General features: G+C 40.6%; 1 protein-coding gene across 2 annotated transcripts in view; it reads right to left on the reverse strand.

Moving 5' to 3' along the window:
- Positions 1-13306: 13306 nt before the first annotated feature.
- The window catches only part of SLC9A3 (solute carrier family 9 member A3), a 96304-nt gene continuing 88632 nt past the window's right edge, over positions 13307-20978 (reverse strand). Inside the window, exons 15-17 of one of the 2 annotated variants that reach the window (XM_067470143.1) lie at positions 19065-19172; positions 16808-17051; positions 13307-14131 (exon numbers count right to left, since the gene is read on the reverse strand). In XM_067470143.1, coding sequence (XP_067326244.1) covers positions 14128-14131; positions 16808-17051; positions 19065-19172 — 356 coding nt within the window. In that variant the 3' untranslated portion in view covers positions 13307-14127. Of the gene's footprint in view, positions 14132-16803; positions 17052-19064; positions 19173-20978 lie in introns of those variants that run through there. The other variant, XM_060783321.2, reaches the window with a different exon arrangement.

Here is a 20978-nt window from a genome sequence, read left to right on the forward strand (position 1 = left end):
GTCCCCTTCCTCAGCTCTGTGGAAGGAGGACACTAGACCTATTTCAGGATGTCACTAAAAGCCTCTCCTCTAAAATAACCCATAAGGCCAAAGTCTGACAAAAATCAATTCGTCTCCCTAGAGGGCATTTTCAACCAGGATACATATGGCTTGCAGACTGCCCTTTTCCAATCTCTGCTCTAAGACAGCGTTTCTAAACCTGGGGGTCGGGACCCCTGGGGGGGGGGGTCACAAAGGGATTTCAGAGGGGTCGCCAAAGACCACTAGAAAACATATATTGCTGATGGTCTTAGGAACCCCTTTGGCAGAGAAGCTGAAGATCTCTCCACCTGTCCTTCTCTTCCTTTTTGGAAACAGGCGGTGAATCTTCCCACAAAAATGCCCTCCTTCATTATGATTCTCAGTCAAGGGGAGGGCTGTTTCTGAGACTTCAAGTGGGGAGAGTAGTGCAGGCATGCTCGGCGCACGGCAGCATGGTGCATATATGTGGGAGAGGGAGAACATGTGAGGCTAGAAGGAGGCCCGTGCCAGAGAATCCCTTCAAGGCACGTTTGGCCCAATTCTATCGGGATTCAGAATGCTCTTTGATTGTAGGTGAACTATAAATCCCAGATGCTTTTGGAGGAAACCCCCAAAAGCATCTAGTCCAACCTTCTTCAGCAGGAATGCACCATCAAAGCACCCCTGGATGGCCGCCTAGCCTCCCTTTAAAAAACCTCCAGAGATGTTGAATCACTACAAAAGAAGAGCGCTGGTGCTACTCAAGTGTATGTACTGTCATAACTTTTATAATTTGCACAATTTATTGATTTGGTTGCAATGATTGCCACTAAAATGGATACATTTCTAATTAAGAAAAGAAAATACGTTGACAATAGTGTTTTGATGAAAGACAGGGAGCTACTGTAGAGGAAACTACACAAGAAACCTCATTTATACAGTAACGATTACATTAATCTTATATTGTTGTTGTTGTTCATTTGTTCAATCGAGCTCTTTGTCGGCCGTCACCACCCCCAGCTTCTTCAAGGTCAATCCAGTCACTTCAAGGATCCCATCCATCCATCTTGCCCTTGGTCGGCCTCTCTTCCTTTTTCCTTCCATTTTCCCCATCATAATTGCCTTCTCTAAGCTTTCCTTTCTTCACATGATGTGGCCAAAGTACTTCATCTTTGTCTCTAATATCCTTCTCTCCAATGAGCAGTCGGGCTTTATTGTCTGAAGTATGGAGTGGTTGGATCTTCTCGCGGTCCAAGGCACTCTCAGAACTTTCCTCCAACACCACAGTTCAAAAGCATCTATCTTCCTTCGCTCAGCCTTCCCTATGGTCCAGCTCTCACATCCATAAGTGACTATGGGGAATACCATTGCAATGGAATACCATTGCATCACATTGCCAGTGTGATCTTATATATATTGTATGAAACTCTTATAAGAGGTTGGCTTAACATTACTGTGTTGCAAAAGGATGTATAAGAGCATGTCACCAACATGAAAAGTTTGGAAAGCTCTGGGTTAGATGATCCATCATCTTTCCGAAGCCACTATCAAAAGTTGTGCTTCATGTGATGCTTAGCCCTGTATTTCTTTATGTTTCAGTTGCAACAACAAATGGAAGATTTGCAATTCTTCAGGAACCTATCCTATGTATTTTTTTCCTCTTCTGTCACATTATGTGTCAGTTTAGGCAAGTTCCAGTCTATCTACCAATAATTATTTATTTGTTGTTGAGTGTCTTCAAGTTGTTTCCAGCTTATGGTCTAGATCTAAGGAAGTAATGCTACCCCTCTATTCTGCTTTGGTTAGACCACATCTGGAATATTGTGTCCAATTCTGGGCACCACAATTCAAGAGAGATATTGACAATCTGGAATGTGTCCAGAGGAGGGCGACTAAAATGATCAAGGGTCTGGAGAACAAGCCCTATGAGGAGCGGCTTAGGGAACTGGGCATGTTTAGCCTGAAGAAGAGAAGGCTGAGAGGAGATATGATAGCCATGTATAAATATGTGAGAGGAAGCCACAGGGAGGAGGGAGCAAGCTTGTTTTCTGCTTCCTTGGAGACTAGGACGCGGAACAATGGCTTCAAACTACAAGAGAGGAGATTCCATCTGAACATGAGGAAGAACTTCCTGACTGTGAGAGCCGTTCAGCAGTGGAACTCTCTGCCCCGGAGTGTGGTGGAGGCTCCTTCTTTGGAAGCTTTTAAGCAGAGGCTGGATGGCCATTTATCAGGGGTGATTTGAATGCAATATTCCTGCTTCTTGGCAGGGGGTTGGACTGGATGGCCCATGAGGTCTCTTCCAACTCTTTGATTCTATGATTCTATGATTCTATGGTGCGGTTTTGTTGACTAGATTTGTTCAGAAGGGATTAGCCTTCACCTTTTCTGAGCTGAGAGAATGTGACTTGCTTAAGACCATCCAGTGCATTTCCATGGCCAGGCAGTGGTTTGACCCAAGGTCTCCAGAGTCATAGTCCAATGCTCAAATCACAACACCACTCTGGCTTTCTGTATTGATTGATATGTCATTTTTATCTTGGTCTACAATTCTGGCCACAACAATTCTAGTAACACAAATGATATATGCGGAATTCTTTCTGGATGCTGATGTGCAAATCCATCTATGTAACACAAGGGGTTAAACAACTTTTCACATCATGTCATTTATTTACATATTTGTTTAGCCAGAATTTGATTTATTGTTCTCCAGAGGGAAGTAGAATAAGAAAAACAGCCATGTGAGAAAGGGAGGAGTGCCCTTCACTAACTAACCCCGGCTTCCCATCCTGATTTTAGCTTCCCACAGCTGTGATGAGTTGAAGTGAATTGTTGCATTGCACAGAAAACATTGGGTTGTGTGTAGCTTGACCTTTATAGAAAGAGTCCCAACATCTGGGAGAATATTTTTGACATAAGAATGTATTACAAGAGCCAAACTTGAGCTTGTGCTGTAACTAAATTGTGTACCTATTATGGGTGTCCATGGGAAGTTATACTGCATTATACTCTTGAAACAAATCAAGTGGCACTACATTTTGCAATCTCTATTTACAATGTATTATTCTCAGGGAAATGAAAATTGGGTTGGAGGTGATGTACGATTCAACCATCCACAACTTGAAAATGTATTAAAAATCCAATATATATATTTAATCCAAGAAAATGGTTTTGCCATTATATACGAGACTCTATTTTACTATGTCATTGTATTTAATGGGACAAATTTTGGTATCAATGGGGGTTCTGGAACCAAACCACAGAGGATAGCAAGGACCACAAAAATGCTATTATTCCCCAAACGTCTATCAGAAACCCTCAAATCAAATTGTAAGACATGATCATCTTGAATTGATCCTTGGAGAGTTCCCCATATGAATCCAACTTTTCAGAGACTCCAATGAATTCTTGGGAACTGGTCTTTTTATGTCTGAAAACAGTACTGGAATACTAAAAGTGTTGTCCCTCAGCTTGATTAAAGGGAACACAGAATATATATATATATATATATATATATATATATATATATATATATATAATTTCATCGATTCTAAGGTCACTTTCCCCAGAATTAGGGGCTCTAAAATGATGTGCATCTTACTATTGACTGCCTTAAATATGCAAGTTTGGGGTTTTTAATTTGCTTACCTGTGAGAGAGGAGGAGAAAGAAGGTCCCTAACGGCTTTTTGTTTTGCTTTGATAAAAAAATGTCTTACTTCCGAGAGAGAAGAGGAAGAGCTGCAGTCCTAACAGTCCTCTCAGCCTCCACCAATTTGTCCTCAGTCAGAAGGCTGTATACTAGATTGGCTGAGCTAAGAGCTGCTTCCTCTTTCCCCTGCCACCCCTATGGGCCCATAGAGCTAATAAAAAGGCTTATGCAGACACAATTTCTGAGTTGAAACAACGATGAAATGAAAAACATGATGCTGCTCACCCCAGCAAGTTATTTATCAAAGTTAGACATTTCCAAATTTAGAAGATCCTTCACCCTGGCCAGATTTAATGTGTTGCCATCAACTTTACTGCAGGGTAAGTTTACAGGTATCCCATACCAGGAATGAGTATGCCTATGCAGTATGGAGAAAGTAGGAACTGCCAGGCATGCCCTTCTATGCTATGATTTTAAGAGATATTTGAGCTGTTTTTATTACTCCCATCGTACATAGATAGGGAACCATTGATTATTACACTTAGGGTGGCTAAGTTTTGTGCTGCTGCTATAAAAACAAGAAGCCAGATTGTGAATGGTGGTAGATGACTTTAAAGGATAATGTGGAAACCTACCTGTTTTAGTCTCTAGACCCGCAGATTTGGAAATCAGAAGACACTTACTTCTTGGGAGGAGAGCAATGACCAATCTCGATAAAATAGTGAAGAGTAGAGACATCACACTGGCAACAAAGATCCGCATAGTCAAAGCAATGGTATTCCCTGTAGTAACCCACGGATGTGAGAGCTGGACCATAGGGAAGGCCGAGCGAAGGAAGACAGATGCTTTTGAACTGTGGTGCTGGAGGAAAGTTCTGAGAGTGCCTTGGATTGTGAGAAGATCCAACCAATCCATAGTTCAGGAAATAAAGCCTGACTGCTCATTGGAGGGAAGAACAGTAGAGGCCTAGTAGTTTGGCCACATCATGAGAAAGGAAAGCTTAGAAAAGACAATTATGCTGGGGAAAATGGAAGGAAAAAGGAAGAGGGGCTGACCAAGGGCAAGATGGATGTATGACATCCTTGAAGTGACTGGATTGACCTTGAAGGAGCTGGGGGTGGTGACGGCTGACAGGGAGCTCTGGCGTGGGCTGGTCCATGAGGTCACAAAGAGTCGGAAATGACTGAACGAATGAACAAAAAACAACGCCCGCAGATTTTATATGAGCCAATCCAGACAACTCCGTGTTGGGCTTTATGCTTTCAGTGTTTTGAATCACCGATCTTAATTGTTAATGCATTTCTTAAATTAAAAAAAACCCCACCAAACTCTGATTTTAATGTTGTAATGCTTTGTTCTCCTAGTCTGAGGCCATCATAATAAAAGGAAAACAAGGTATTGTGCCTGCAGAGGAAATTCTAAAAAAAAATAAAATTGAAAGGAAATTATTTTTTCAAAAATTGAAGCTTCAAGGGGTTTGAAATACATTATATACAAAGTGGAGATAGTGTGTCGGTACGGCTGTACCAGGAGCTCCAACTTCCTTTTCTTTCTTTGAGTATTTGCATGTATTCCAAAGTTCCATGCATTTTGCAATAAGGTGGCTTCCCTTGGTTTGCAGCCACCTGCCTCTCATCATTAGGTTTTTTAGTTCCACCCCTTTCCCCAGGGTTCAGGAAGGAAAGGGAGCCATTTTGGCACAGTCTTACAGTTGAAAGCTTATCTACAGGACGTGAATCAGCTCCACCTGTAGAGAAGCTTCGTTTCTTACGAAATTCCGGGGGGAAACAGTTCCAAAGGACTCCAGCTGGAGAATCTACAAAGCCTGGACGCAAGAAGCAGTTTGGAGCTGGGAGTAGAGTTTAGAAACCAGCAAAGTTTAGAAAGTAGATTGCCCAAGGAGGGGTTAAAAAGGGTTTTCCTCTTAAAGAAAAGAAACAGTTCACAAAGCCAGTTGCCTGTCCCTTGTGGACAAGATTAAGAAAGCCACGAGTTGATTCAAAGCCTTGAAGTATTTGTTTGATCTGTTGAAGACCTGAGAGGTATTTGATTGTTTTATTGAAAACCTAAGCAATAATAAAGGACTTTGTTAAACTTTTCAAGCTTCTAAAGACTTTGTATAGGAAAATCCTTAGGGCCTCTCAGCTGAGGCACCCCGGCTTCCCGCTGGGCACAAAGACCATGTCCTGTTCAAAAGCTAATTGCTATAGGCCCAGCACATGACAGCACAGATAGTAATTACAGAAAAGACATTTAATGTCAGGAATATAGGGACATTTATACAAAGTAAGAACACAGAATCTGTCATTTAAAAAAAACAACTCTGGATGGACTCAAAATTATGTCATTCTACACAATTGGCTTGGGTTCTGTGACAAAACAGTATAAGTAAACTATATAAAGTCAAAATTCTAGTATCATCTTCATTCAGGAGAGCAAATAAAGCAAAGATATTTTGATGTTTCTGTTGCGTTGCAGCAGTTTCAAAGAGGATTGCACTTTTCTGACAGCGACATGGAACGTTCATTTTCAGAGGAAGTGCCCTAAAGACATAAGATCCTGTCTGATCTTGGAAGCGAAGCAGGTACTTGGATGGGAGACTGTTAATCTATACCAGGGGCTATTTCAGAGGCAGAAACTGGCAAAACCACCTCTGCTTTGCCTAAGAAAACCTTATAAAATTCATGAGATTGTCATGATAATAGGCAACTTGAAGACACATATGCTCACACCTCTTGGGACTACCAAATGTTGCCAGCATATAGTAGAACAGTGGTTCTCAACCTGTGGGTCCCCAGGTGTTTTGGCCTACAAATCCCAAAAATCCTAGCCAATTTACCAGCTGTTAGGATTTCTAGGAGATGAAGGCCAAAACATCTGGGGACCCAAAGATTGAGAACCACTGTAGTAGAAAGTCTTCACTTTCTTCCCTTCTCTTCCTAAATACCTGGCTACGTGCTGTTGGAAATTAAATGTTAGGTTAAGATGAATTACAGTCTCATTCAGCAAGGCAGTTCTTATATTTTTAGTATATTTGCTTTTCAATACATTTAGGAAATATTAGACACTGTCAAAAAGACACAATGATAATATAGTTCCAATAAATTATTTTATTGTTGTTTTTTTCTCTGTGTCTCTCCGATAATCTACAATATTATTAAATATGTACTTCTTGATCTTACACATTCAAGCCACATTTAATTGTTTAATGATCCCTGCACCTAGTCTGGTGTTTTAACATTTTAAATATGTTTTTAAAATCAAAATAAGCATTTAATAATATAACAAAGAAAACAGGAGACCTTGGAAATTATAACAAAATAATCAAAAAGCACCAGCTTTTCATGGAATCAAGTTTTAAGGCACATTATTACAAATACTGTACATATATAGTATTCTTCCTGCATAAAATTCTGATTTGCATTTTCACCAGTGAGAAAAGTCATTTTAACAAACACTTTGCATTTCACATGCGGTTGTGCGTTTGTGTGTGCATGCACACTCTTGAGCAAATAGGCACCTGTGTCATAGACTCAACAGGTTAAAAGTACAAAATAGCAAAATGTACAGAAATATATAATTTAATGCATTCTCCTTACACAAACTGAAGACAATGTTTCCAAACTAAATAAAAGTAAATTATCCATAAGCTTGAATACAGCTGACCCTCCATATTTACAGGTGTAACTTTAGTGATATCATTATTCACAGATTTATATATTTTCTGTAGGAATAACTAGGTCCCCTAATGTAATTCTGTGGTTAACTTCCACCATAGAGTTGAGTTGGAGGACTGAGAGATTCCTAAAGATAACTCTATAGGCATGTCTAGGGCCTCATCATTATTTTATGATCAATTTCTAGCAGATATTAACCACAGAACTATACTGGAACATCTAGCGATTCCTAGACAGGTACTCTCTGATTAAAAATAGTTGTTTTTCCATGTTTGTAGTGGTCCTGCACCCCTAACCCTGGGAATGTGAAGAGCTGACCAAATTCTCACTTTTTCTGTGTCCTTATTCATGACAGTAAATAATGATGATTATTACCTTATAAGCTTTTATTCAAATCCACTCAGGCAGGATCTACACTGACTTGTAATCCAGTTTCTGAGTCCAGATTGTCTGATTTGAACTGGATTATACGAGACTACACTGCTGTATAATCTGTTCAAAGCAGATAATCTGAATTCACAAACTGGATAATATGGGAAAGTACATGAGACCTCACTCCAGCAAAGGTTTTGCTGCAAACACCTACCAAAGCAGTCCAAATTGAGCACCCAAGTGCTGGAGCCCCCTGGCGCAGTGGGTTAAATTTCTGTGCCGGCAGGACTGAAGACCGACAGGTCACAGGTTCGAATTTGGGGAGAGGTGGATGAGCTCCCTCTAGCAGCTCCAGCTCCTCATACGGGGACATGAGAAGCCTCCCACAAGGATGATAAAAACATCAAAAATCATCCGGGCATTCCCTGGGCAATGACCTTGCAGACGGCCAATTCTCTCACAGCAGAAGCGACTTGCAGTTTCTCAAATTGCTCCTGACATGACAAAAAAAAAAGACCAAAAAAACCCGTTGAGTGCTAGCAATTTCAATGGATCTGATAAGAATGTGCTCATATTTCCTCAGTGAACCCAGTGGGGCTTCAATATCACAGATCTATACATTTTTATTCAGAAACAAATCTTTTTGAACTCAATGGACATATTTCCAGGATGCTGCCGTCAGAAATTATTACCATTCACTTGCTTCACAAAGTTTTGGACCTAATTTTGATGGTCCCAAACTTTGTATTGGTTCACACCTGTAGACTTTGTTCTTCACGAATCTTTCATCTTTTATGAATTCAACAGCAACTTATAACCAATTTTCGTAGGGATAAAGATCAGATAAAATTGCATCCTAGAAATCTCTTTACAAACACAAAAATTTGCTACAAAAATTGAAAAAATCATATATTTACAGTTCAGTCCTTCAACAGTCATACTTCATAGTGCACACTTCTATCCTAATCCAGACAAGCAAATACCTGCTTTAATGTCATGTCTGCATAAAGTAAAAGCAAACTCTAGAGAAATAACAGGCATACACTTTTCCACTTGCAGACCCTTTCAGGCAAAGAAATGTTTATATGACCCTAGGGATATAGGTATACTAAATAGGTATAGAAACAGATATTTACTGATAATAAACCAACATTTGCAAGGGTGATTTTTCCTTTTTATAAAATACTATCTGTCCCCTGCTGTGGCCCATATGGGGGTTCTGTGCCCAATTCTATCGTTGGTGGGGTTCAGGATGCTCTGTGATTGTAGGTGAACTATAAATTCCAGCAACTACAACTCCCAAATGTTAAGATTTTATTTTCCCCAAACTCCATCAGTGTTCACATTTGGGCATATTGAGTATTCGTGTAGAATTTGGTCCAGATCCATCATTGTAGGTGATGGATTGTAGGTGAACTATAAATCCCAGCAGCTACAACTCCCAAATGACAAAATCATTTTTTTTGAGTGAAGGACATACATTGGGTTTTTAGGTGTCTTGTGTCCAAATTTGGTGTCAATTTGTCCAGTGGTTTTTGAGTTCTGTTGATCCCACAAAGGAACATTACATTTTTATTTATATAGATAGCTGAAGCATCTCCTGATAGGTCCACTGTAAGCACTGCAAAATGGATTTATGTAAATGTTTAAAACAGCCACTAGATGACATTTAGAAAACTTTTACTATTGCCAATTTTTGGGGATCCCTACATTGAAATAACGAGGCCCCATTTTGGGAGAGGATTCACAGTTTAAGAAGAAATGATCTAAACCATGGCAGGACAGGCAGTGAATCCATTACTGAAGAGGCTGGAAATCCACACTCAGCTTCAGTCAAACCAAATGAGTAATTTTGCAAGGGACTGCTGCTAATCTGATATGAATGACCAGATTAATGCTCCTACTCTATTTCAATCTTAATTGGGACGTCAGGAGAAATGCCTCTAGAACATGGCTCTATAGCCCGAAAAAACCCACAAGAACCTAGTGATTCCAGCCATGAAAGCCTTTGACAATACATTGAAAAAAATAAGTGTTTGCATGTGGATGGGAGACACTCCTCCCGCCATAAGAACCAGAGATGACACTGACACATAGATGGAGTAAAACATGGCCACAACTTAATTTATTGCTTACAGGAACAAGGGGTTGGCTGCCAGGCATGGGTTCTGGATCAAGATCGATCAGCCCGCTGCTGACCGATACGTTATGAGACCAACAGGGGGCCCACCGGCACAATACCGGGCAACGAAAACGGTACCCCTGGGAACCGCCGTATATTCCCTCCCTGGCCAGTAGGGGAGGGGCAGAAATCAGATCCAGAGCCCATGCCACATGCCAACACAAGTTGTGACGAACAGATAATGACCAAACTGCAATACTATACAACATGAATCGTGCAGGGTGGGTGGGAGGACAACTCGAAGCAGGTCTGGGCCTGCCTGGCACAGCACAGCCTTTATAAGGCTGCTGGGCAAGGGAGAGGCTGGCCCTTGGCCCCTTAAAGGTACTGGGTGGGGCCGGCCGCTGATTGGCCTGCTGTCCAGGTGGCGGGAAAGCTTCCCGCCGTGCAGGGGGCTTCTGGGAAGGAGAAGCCCCCTGCTCCCCATGTGGCCAGCGGGAGAACACCCCCCCCCCCACCACTACCACCACAACAGGCCTTGCCCGGTAAGTCAGGCAATGCATTTCTCATTACGTGCACACACTACAATGTTTTAGCAAGCAAGGATAATTTTAAAATATATTCTGGGTGTCCTGTTTTAGCACATTACTATAGTGCAACAAAAGCTGGACATCTGCAGATTCCCTGCCACTGCTTTCAATTGCAATCAATTGAAAATGACAATGAGAAAACTGCATTCTGAAATAACTAATATAGATATTGGATATCCACATTCTTGGTATACAGTACTGCATAGCATGTGACCTGAGTTTTCATGGCACTTAAATGAACCATCAAATACAGACAATGATAGTATATGAAGACATAATTGCTGCAAAAATATTAACTATTTTTAAGGCTTCGGTCCAATACTCACTAATCTGCAATTAAGTCTCTTTGAAATCAGTGTGACTAATTTCTGAGTAGACATGCACATGTCTAGACTGTGATTCAGGCATTAATACCAGCTGTGTCTATTTCCCCCCTTCTGAGATAATATGAAGTGGCACCGTTTATTAAGAACAGAAAACTTGGTACTCCATACATGACAATTCTTCAGAGCAGGTCAGTTCTACCTGCCATGATGAAGAATTCTAATGCCAGACACTCCAATATATCTGGTCGTAAGAGCTCGGCACAGTAGATCCAAGGAAGGAATTTCCACTGATTCCATTCTCCTTGCAACAATTTCTTTCCTTTTCCTCTCAGATTATGTTGCGTGAACCCAAGAGTGGGCTTAGATTATCAATTTGGAAGGGCCAGAATTTGTATGACTTCTGTGGCTCCCCAGATTTTCCTGGCAGAGCCCTGTGACCCATTCCAACCCAAACATTTCCCACAACTTTTTTAATGTTGGAAAGAAATCACCATAAACCTTTCCATGGTATATATGTGAGTTCCCTTCGATGGATTGTTTCCTTGCCGCTTGATGCTCAGGTGTTGGCGGTAGCTGGGAGGGCCTTTGCACAGTTAAAGCTCATGCGCCAGGTGCACCCATATCTCGTGAAATCTGATCTGTCCATGGTGGTCCATGCCCTAGTCACCTCTAGGTTGGATTACTGCAATGCGCTCTACATAGGGTTGCCTTTGAAGACAGCCCAGAAACTACAGTTGGTCCAGAGATCTGCAGCCAGACTACTCACGGGAGCTGGTTACAGAGAGCCTGTTTAAACAGCTCCACTGGCTTCCAATAAGTTTCCGGTCCCAATTCAAGGTGCAGGTCATCACCTATAAAGCCCTAAACGGTTTGGGGCCTTCTTATCTTCATGATCACATCTTTCCCTATGAACCAATGCATACCTTGAGATCTTCTGAGGAGGCACTGTTCTCCGCCCCCCCCCCCCCCCCGCCGTCACATGCATGGTTGGTGGGGACGAGGGAGAGAGCCTTCTCGGTGGTGCCCCCCCCCCCCCCCGGCTCTGGAATTCCCTCCTTAGGGAGATCAGACAGGCTCCCACCTTGTCCTCCTTTCGTAGTCAACTAAAAACCTGGATGTTCCGGTGCGTTTTTGACTAAGCAGCTCAACAGTAACTTTCTTGTCCCTACTTGAAGTTCCGCACTTTACACTGGCATACGTTCTACCTTAACATGTGTTATGACAGTATTTCCTGCCCAGTTTCCCATATTGTTGCACTTTCCTGCGCTCCTTTAAAAATGTATTGCACTCATTGAATCTGTACCTCAGCTATGTTTCTTTCAGCCGTATTGTTTTTATATTGCTTTCAATTGTGTTGTTATTTGTTTTATCTGATGTTTTAATTGGTTAAAGTGTTTTACATGTGTGTTTTAATTGCAATCTTGGGTGTGTCCCTTGTAAGCCGTCCCAAGTCCCCTAGGGGAGATGGATGGCGGGGTATAAAAATAAAGTTGTTATTATTATTATTATTGTCGTGATGAGGGGGCTTGTGGGTTCCAAAGAACCTGTGGGCATAACCACCGGAGTAATGCACTCCCATTGGGGGAGGGGGCTGCAGGGGAGGTTCCACTCTGTGAAGACCGTGTGTTGATCGGCTGTGCATCAACCCCCACACATTAAAAAAAAAACTCATGCACAAATGTCTTCCAAGAACTTGGAAGGCCAGCATACTCGGACAACGAGGGATCGCCTACATAAGTAAGAGTCTTGAATCACACCTTGAGTCTTGAATTAATCAATAAATTCCATAGTACTGAAAAAACTTTCCAGGGCAATAGGAATGACTTCCATTCTTAGAATCAGAATCTTGGATAGAACCATAGAGGAGTAAACAACTAAAGTATGAAATATGCCCATTCAACCTCTCTTTAAAATCCTCCAAAAAAGGAAAATCCACATGTATTGCCCTCATTGCTCCGAAGGACTTACTTCCGCATAACCTATAAGATTGCAATCTATATGTTTTCAAGCATTCTTTAATTCCCTACAGTATTGATTGTAGAAAACAGAGAAATAAAGCCCTGCAGTGTGATTAGCAATTTATAAATTATAATATTTAACAGTAAGAAAAATATATCCTTAAATTTCACAGTCGATACAAAAAGGCACTAATCCATTTCACCCAGAACATTTTTCTACATATCTTCCAAAACTTTGCAATGGAAATATGGCATAATATTTTCTAATGCCCAAATATCAGTGGCTCTGGGCCTTGAACTACAGCTGAAGGGCCTCAGGCTAAGATGTAGTCTAGAAAACTATAGAAGAGGCTGTCTGACTGTACTGGCCATGAAACCCACTTTAGATGCAGAGCTCATTAATCATGATGCCTCTGGATCAATAGGGCTGGTGTAGAAACTTACTTTGCCAGATCAAGTGAGAAAGATATTCTCAGTTGCAAACTGGAAAAGTCCTTAGAAAAACAGCACAAAAAGGATAACTTTCTGCTTTGAAAATCTCAATTACAAATAGTTAAGACCTCACCTCTGAGGATGCTTGCCATAGATGCAGGCGAAACATCAGGAGAACATGGCCATATAGCCCGAAAAACCCCACAAGAACTGAGTTAAGAAGATGGCTTTACAAAACAAAACAAAAAGGAAACATACTGAATTTCCTCGGTGCTTCCACCTGGACCCCTTCATTGTAAAATGAGGACAGCTATATAGCCACTTGAATGGCAAGTTCAGTATTTCTAAAAATATATATATTCCAAGAGACTGCAGCATTTAAATAATTTCTCCCTTAAAATTCAGTATATTGCATTTCTCATTCTCTTTTTGTTCATCAGAGACTCAGGTCATGAAGACTCACAGGTGAGTTTCTTCCTGTTCCCAAGGATGTGGAGGGATGTGAAAAGAAGCTGGAAGAGATGCTATCTTTTGAAGTTTAGGACGTTGTGCAGGTTTGGGTCTGTGGAATGAACGTCGACTTTGCACTCGCCTTGCCGTTGCAGATCGGTTGTGGGCTTGTACATTAAATGGCCATTTTTTATCTTGGGAGTTCCAATAACCAGGTTCCACTAATCCTCCAGATTCAGGAACAGAATGGTCAAACTGTGGACTTACTGGGTCATAGTTAGTGTCAGTAGAGTAATTTGTATTCAAATGTGTTTGATCATCAGTGTTGAAGACTGTCTGCCACTGGAGATCAGGTAGTTCCTGATGAGAATGAGTCAAGAACTCAGAATATCCCCTGTCTTCTTCCAAAGGTGTGCAGTCCTGTTGCCACACGGAGTCTAAGTTGTGGTATTCACCTGACAAGGAAGCATCAGGTCTTGTTTGTTCATATTCCCAAGGAAGGAGCATTTCATCCGAAGAATATCCTGATAGCAAAGTATCAAATGCAGAATCACCTGTGGAAGGAAAAAGGCCTTGTTTAGTTGGAGTTTATACTAAACAATGCTGCTTTTCACACTGGGAAACTTATAAATCTATCCAGAGAAGGCAATACGCTATCAGAGGCCAGAGATTACAAATGAACAGCTCTCTATTTCTTTTATTCTAGCACCACCAAGTGGACATTTAACCAGTCTTGACTGCATATAAATTAAAATAGTAGCATTATTCGCATATGCATTTGAGACACAATCCAGTCCATCCAAGAGAGGTAATGAGAATTCATGTAAGGAGAATTCCCATGGCTTCAATATCACCCTGTTAGTCCCTCTCCCATGCCTACGTAAGAACAGAGAGCTCTGGAGGCATGAGGATCTCTTTCCCCTTCTTTCAGCTTTTTTTTATTAGATACAAATTATGCAAAGAATAAATAAATTCCATTAAGTCAGTGTTTCTCAACCTGGGGGTTGGGACTCCTGGAGGGGTCACGAGGGGGGTTTCAGAGGGGTCACCAAAGACAATCAGAAAACACATATTTCTGATGGTTTTAGGATCACTTTTGGCAGAGAACGCTGAAGATCTTTCCGCCCGTCCTTCTCTTCCTTTTTGGTGTTGGTGAACTACAACTCCCAGAATTCAAAAACAGATCCACCCCCCCCCCCCCAAACTTGGCACATGTAGGTAGTGTGCCAAGTTTGGTGCAGATCCATTATTGGTTGGGTTCAGAGTGCTCCTTCATTGTAGTTTAACTATAAATCCCAGCAACGACAACTCCCAAATGTCACAGTCTATTATTCCCAAACTCCACATTTGGGCATATTGAGTGTCCGTACCAAGTTGGCTCCAGACCCATCATTGTTTGAGTCCACCATGCTCTCTCATTGTAGGTGAACTACAACTCCCGAACTCAAGGTCAAATTCCCAAACCCTTCCAGTATTTTCCGTTGGTTATGGGAGGTCTGTGTGCCAAGTTTGGTTCAATTCCATCATTGGCGGAGTTCAGATTGTAGGTGAAATATAAATCCCAGCAACTACAACTCCCAAATGACAGAATCGATCCCCCCCCCCCCACCACAACCCCACCAGTATTCAAATGTGGGTGTATTGGGTATTTATGCCAAGTCTGGTCCAGTGAATGAAAATACATCCTGCATATCAGATATTTACATTATGATACATAACAATAGCAAAACTACAGTTATGAAGTAGCAAGGCAAATAATGTTATGGTTGGGGGTCACCACAACAGGAGGAACTGAATTAAGGGGTCGCAGCATTTGGGAGGTTGAGAAACACTGCATTAAGTGGAGCAGAAGGGGTAAGACAGATCAGGAAGATACAAACATCCTTTGCATCCATCTCAGTGGTAGTCTTTGATTCCTTGATGCCAAATGGGGAAATACTCTCTTCTTCAGCACCTCTACGAATTCTGCTTACAATCACTTATTTTTAAAATAGATGTATAAAAAACAGAAATAATTTTATTTATAATTTGAATTCTTAAACATTTTCCAGGGATAAAGCATAGGGCAGGAGAAAATTTATAAGAAAACTCTACACATTTGGCAAATATTTCCAGGGGACCGTACACTCTAAGACCCCATATGCCTCTATGCCGCCCACCTATTATGCACATCACCACAAATACAATGTGTATCAGTTTCCCAAATAGTTCAATCACAATTCCCAAAGGATTTCCCAAGAAAGGTAGTTAAGAAGAAAGAAAAAGTAAGAACAGGAACCATCACCCAGGATAAGCTAAGGGAGTATCAAAGATGACAACAGTGGAACTCTTCTGTCACAAGATGTCCTTGCCGAATTAAAAGATTACCACAGTGGGCCTCCTTATAATGAAAAAGTTTCTCGATGTGGCTATGAGATCTAGCGCATGTGATACTTTGATGCCCTACAACTTTAGTTGAGGAGCAAAATTTTGTAATCCATCTTAGGAAGTTGCCCAGAAAGATCAAATCTCAAAAGTTCATAATGCTATTCGCACATAAAAATAAATGTGTAACATGTCAAATAGCAACATTTATCACTCTGGTTCTAAAATCGAACTTAAAATTAAAACACAAAATGTTTGTTGTCCAGTTCTTATATAGAAATGACAGGTACAATACCTCACTTTGGATTTACTTTTATTAGATATTAAATTGGTAACTTCAGTCAAATTCATTCTCTATTTTTTAATTTTTAATATATTGTTTTATTGTGTTCCACATGAATATGATTTTACTTATCATGGGCATTTTATAGGATGTTTCATTATAATGTAATATTATTCTTGTTTGCTATGACTTTGTGCTAGAAATATATTTGAAATTGAACTGAATTAAATTTGCTTAAAAACACAAATTCTGAGGCTAATTACAGAAATTATAGGGAAGATAAAAATAGGAAATAATGTTTTCAAAAAAGAATTTAGACAAATGTTTTTTGGGAAATGTTAAAATCACTAAATCAAAATGTGAAAAAGATAAAATGAGTGAAACTTTTTTTTTAGGATGCAAGAACATATAACCTAACAATTTGGTTTTCAAGTATAAGATGTTTAAAAAAGAGAAGGGAAGAAGACTACACCAAAGGAATCTAAGAATGAGGGAAAAGTCTTTGGAAACTGATTTAAGATTAGATAGAAAGAGAATGACTGATTACAAAAAAAGGAGAAAAAAGTCATGTTCGAAATATTACATGTGTGTTGAATCTGGGAGGAAGGTTCTAGGTCGTTCTTCGGGACCATCTATTTGGAAAAAGGAATCTATGGATCTATTGCTCAGTCGGATAGGGGCAAGCCGTTGGAAGTTGTTTGGAGAATAAGGTATTTGCACGCGGGCCCTTTGGGATGGCACCACCATCTCTTCAGAAGATAGCCAAGGTGGAAACCTCATGGAGGCATTTGGTTCAACGTCGGCTGAAAACACTGGATTATCAATACCTATGAAAATCCATTAATGAAAAGTTCAGTTAGATAACAATGAACAGGTTCAGTAGTATATGACCTTCTCCATGCCGAAACTTGTTGGGAAAAATATTTGCATTGTTTTTAATATTTCTTTATTTATACTCCGCTTTATCTCTCTCGAAGGAGACTCAAAGTGGCTTGAAATAAAAGCATTAGCATACAATTTAAAATATACAAATATGAGAACAGAATTAAATTATAAACAGTATTATGATATTGAATTATATGGCAGTGTAGATCCATCTGCAGGGTGGTTTTTAGCGTCCTTCTGAAAGGCCTGCTTTGAATCCAATGCTGGACAAGCAGGGAAGGCAGAGGCTGCTATACAAGTCTCGGGTTTAGTACAACCTTTAAATTATTTGTAAATAGTTGTTTTCATCTGCCTTGGTGCCTTTGTTGTCTTCAACCAACTAACCAAACCACAATCACAGTACCTTAACTAGTTCATCTCGCTTATCTCCTTTCCCTAAATCACACAGGGAGAAGTTTCAGGACTCCTTAGTATCACTTTTTAAAATTTAAAAAATGAACTGTAGTTGTTTCAGGGTTCATAATAAGAGCCAAACTTCAATTCGGTCTCTCCATCATTTCAGTAATGAGTTATCAGTAATATCAGAAACACCTCATCCATTAGCTATCTCTGACCAACAAGACACTCACGATCTTCTAATAAACCAGATGGTTATGTCACACTGTAGCCTAAAGTTAGAAGTTCAAAATCTTGGCACCCTGTCCCCAGGCAAATATCCATTACAACCAGGAAGTGAAAGCCTATGTGTTGCCCATATCCACTGTTTTCAATAGTGTCTTCACACTTTCATAATATATCCTTATTTGGCAAACATCTGCTTGATCTATCAACAATTCCAAACTATTAGAACTAGTACAGTGAACAGTGTGCAAGAGCTCTGGTGTACTAACAACTACTTTTCAATTTAGCAACTTGTGTATGTATACCAGTATAAACACTTCTACTGTTTGATCTTTATCCTTTATCTTTATTCTTGCCAATTTATGAATAAGTACTGTATATTCCGGTATATAAGATGACTGGGGGTATAAGACGACCCCCAACTTTTCCAGTTAAAATATAGAATTTGGGATATACTCGCCGTATAAGACTACCCCTCTTCCAACACACAGCAAATAATTTTTTTTAAAGCATCAGATTTGATTTCAATATGGTAATTTTCCTATTACTGTACCTCCTTCTCTGCCTCTCAGATCTCGCACATGCGCACCGGCACCACTTTACTGCAGTCTTCAGGAGCGAGATCTGAGAGGCAGAGGAGGAGGTACGGTAATAGGGATACAAGGGTGGGCCAGACAGGTAAAAGAGGTGTGTTTTTCTGGGCCCAGAGCCACTCTATCTCTTTTTTCCATACCCCGGGCGCCCCGGATGCCTGCAGCTTGCACCTTCCCGGTGAAGCGCCCCTTCACCTCACCATCGGGACCGCATTAAGTCCACGAATTCTGATGAATGGATTTTCTTCCACCGTACTTATACAGCGTCGCCCTTAATGCTTTCATACAGTCACTGCATATGGCAGGGATGCGGCCACTGCCATTTTTGAGATCCCCCCACAATATGCAGCAACCACAGATTCTCCAATCCGGAAGGCAGTTTCAGCATCCACTCTATAAGATGACTTCTGGCGTATAAGACTACTCCCACATATAAGACGACTCCCATGCATAAGGCTACTCCCATGTATAAGAATACTGCCGCGTATAAGACAACCCCCGCATATAAGACGACCCCTGACTTTTGAGAAGATTTTCTTGGGTTAAAAAGTAGTCTTATATGCCAGAATATACGGTAGTCTCCATTTTGTAGAACCACAGTACATTACATCTGCTGTGCACATTCCACACAATTAAAAGATAGCTTTTTGCTCTTGTTATTACCTTTGACAAATATGAGAGAATGCACACAAACAAAACCAAATCTTTTTACAATACGAAATTGAGTACTAATTTCCTTACCACTTGTGTCTGTGAAATTCTGCTTGGTGACATTAGCTAAGAAGTCCATTGCTAGCCCTGTTTGTCGAGGATCATAATCATTCTCTTCTGGTTCAGAAATCTCAATTTCTACAGGAGAAATTTAAAAATAAGTAAATATACAGTAGAGATTAATTACTTATTTATTACAAGTATAACTCATTCTAGGGATGCATCTTCGGAGCCCCCGGTGGTGCAGTGGATTAAAGCCCTGTGCTGGCAGGACTGAAGACCGACAGGTCACAGGTTCGAATCCGGGGAGAGGTGGATGAGCTCCCACTATCAGCTCCAGCTTCTCATGCGGGGACATGAGAGAAGACTCCCATAACCATAAGGATGATAAAACATCAAATCATCCGGGCGTCCCCTAGGCAACGTCCTTGTAGACGGCCAATTCTCTCACAACAGGAGCGACTTGCAGTTTCTCAGGTCGCTCCTGACACAACAAAATAATAATAATTCTTCGGATACATTGTTGAAAGCAAATTTAATGTTACAGATATGAACACTCTAATAGGGAATTATTTTGATCCTACAATATTATGTTTTATGGATCTTGGAAAGAATTATAGAAAAATAATTTATGGACTTCTCACAGACTCCCCCCCCCCCCAAGATTATTTATTTTATTGTCAAATAGTAAGAAATAGTAAATAATTTCTTTCTAATTTTAAGTGGAATTTCTTTGTTTGAAATTTGAATCTGGTTCTCATTCTCATTTCTGGAGAAGAAGAAAACAAGTGCATTCCATCTTCTATAGGATATGAGATATTGAAGGTCTTCATATCTCAATCTTCTCCAAAGTAAACATACTTAGGTCCCTGAGTTGTTCCTTGGAGGACTTGAATTCTACACCTTTGATCATCTTGGTCTTCATATCTACTGAACACATTCCAGCTGTTGAATTGTGGTGCCCAGAACTAGACAAAGTAGTCTAGTTGAGGTCTAACCAAAGCAGAATAAATTGGAGATACTACTTCTCTTGACCTGGGTACCATAGTTCTCTTGGATTTTATTGGCTTTAATGTCCTCCACATTTCTCTATTGGCTACTGTTTTCCTACTAAGATCTTCCAGATTCTTTAAACCTGTATTGTTTTCAAGTCAGATGCCACCTATCTTGCATTTGTACATTTTTCCTCCTAGACCTGACATGCCTTCCTCTTGAAATTGATTATGTTCAGCAGGCTTCATTTATTTACAGCATTTATATTCCGCCCTTCTCACCCCGCAGGGGACTCAGGGTGGAGTACAGGGTACACATATATGGCAAACATTCAATGCCAATTTTGACATACAACATATACAGACATAGACAGGCTATTTAACTTTTTCTGGCCGCCAGGGGAGCTGTTGCTTTCATTGTCCATCTGTGACGCTGATGAAGTACTTCCGCATTCCCCACATGCTTTTTTGGTGGAGTGCTTTGCTGGAGTCTTTTTTATGGCCTCATAAATTAGTTAATTTAGCCTCCCCACACTTTAAGGTGGTACTTAGTTTTCCTACTTGACAGATGCAACTGTCTTTCGGGTTGCAAAGGTCAACAACAGGCTACACAATTGGTTGGAAACCCACTCCAACCTGGGCTGGTTTCGAACTCATGACCTTTTGGTCAGAGTGATCTTAATGCAGCTGACATTCAGCCAGCTGCGCCACAATCCTGGCGCTTCATTCAATATGAACTCATTCCTAAAGAGATTTGGCCAGAACATCGCTAATGCACAGCAGAATTTCATAGCCCGTACAATAAAAGAATTGAAAGTCAAATCCTTCATGAACAAAAACAGCCACCTTATGTCCAGACCATTATAATATAGTTAAAAAGCATTGGCAGGGGGTTTCTAGGCTGGCAAAATGGGTCATTCCTAATTTTGACAGGAGATAGCAAGTACCCAAA

The sequence above is a fragment of the Anolis sagrei genome, chromosome 6 (assembly GCF_037176765.1).
Source record: "Anolis sagrei isolate rAnoSag1 chromosome 6, rAnoSag1.mat, whole genome shotgun sequence".
Lineage (NCBI taxonomy): Eukaryota > Metazoa > Chordata > Lepidosauria > Squamata > Dactyloidae > Anolis > Anolis sagrei.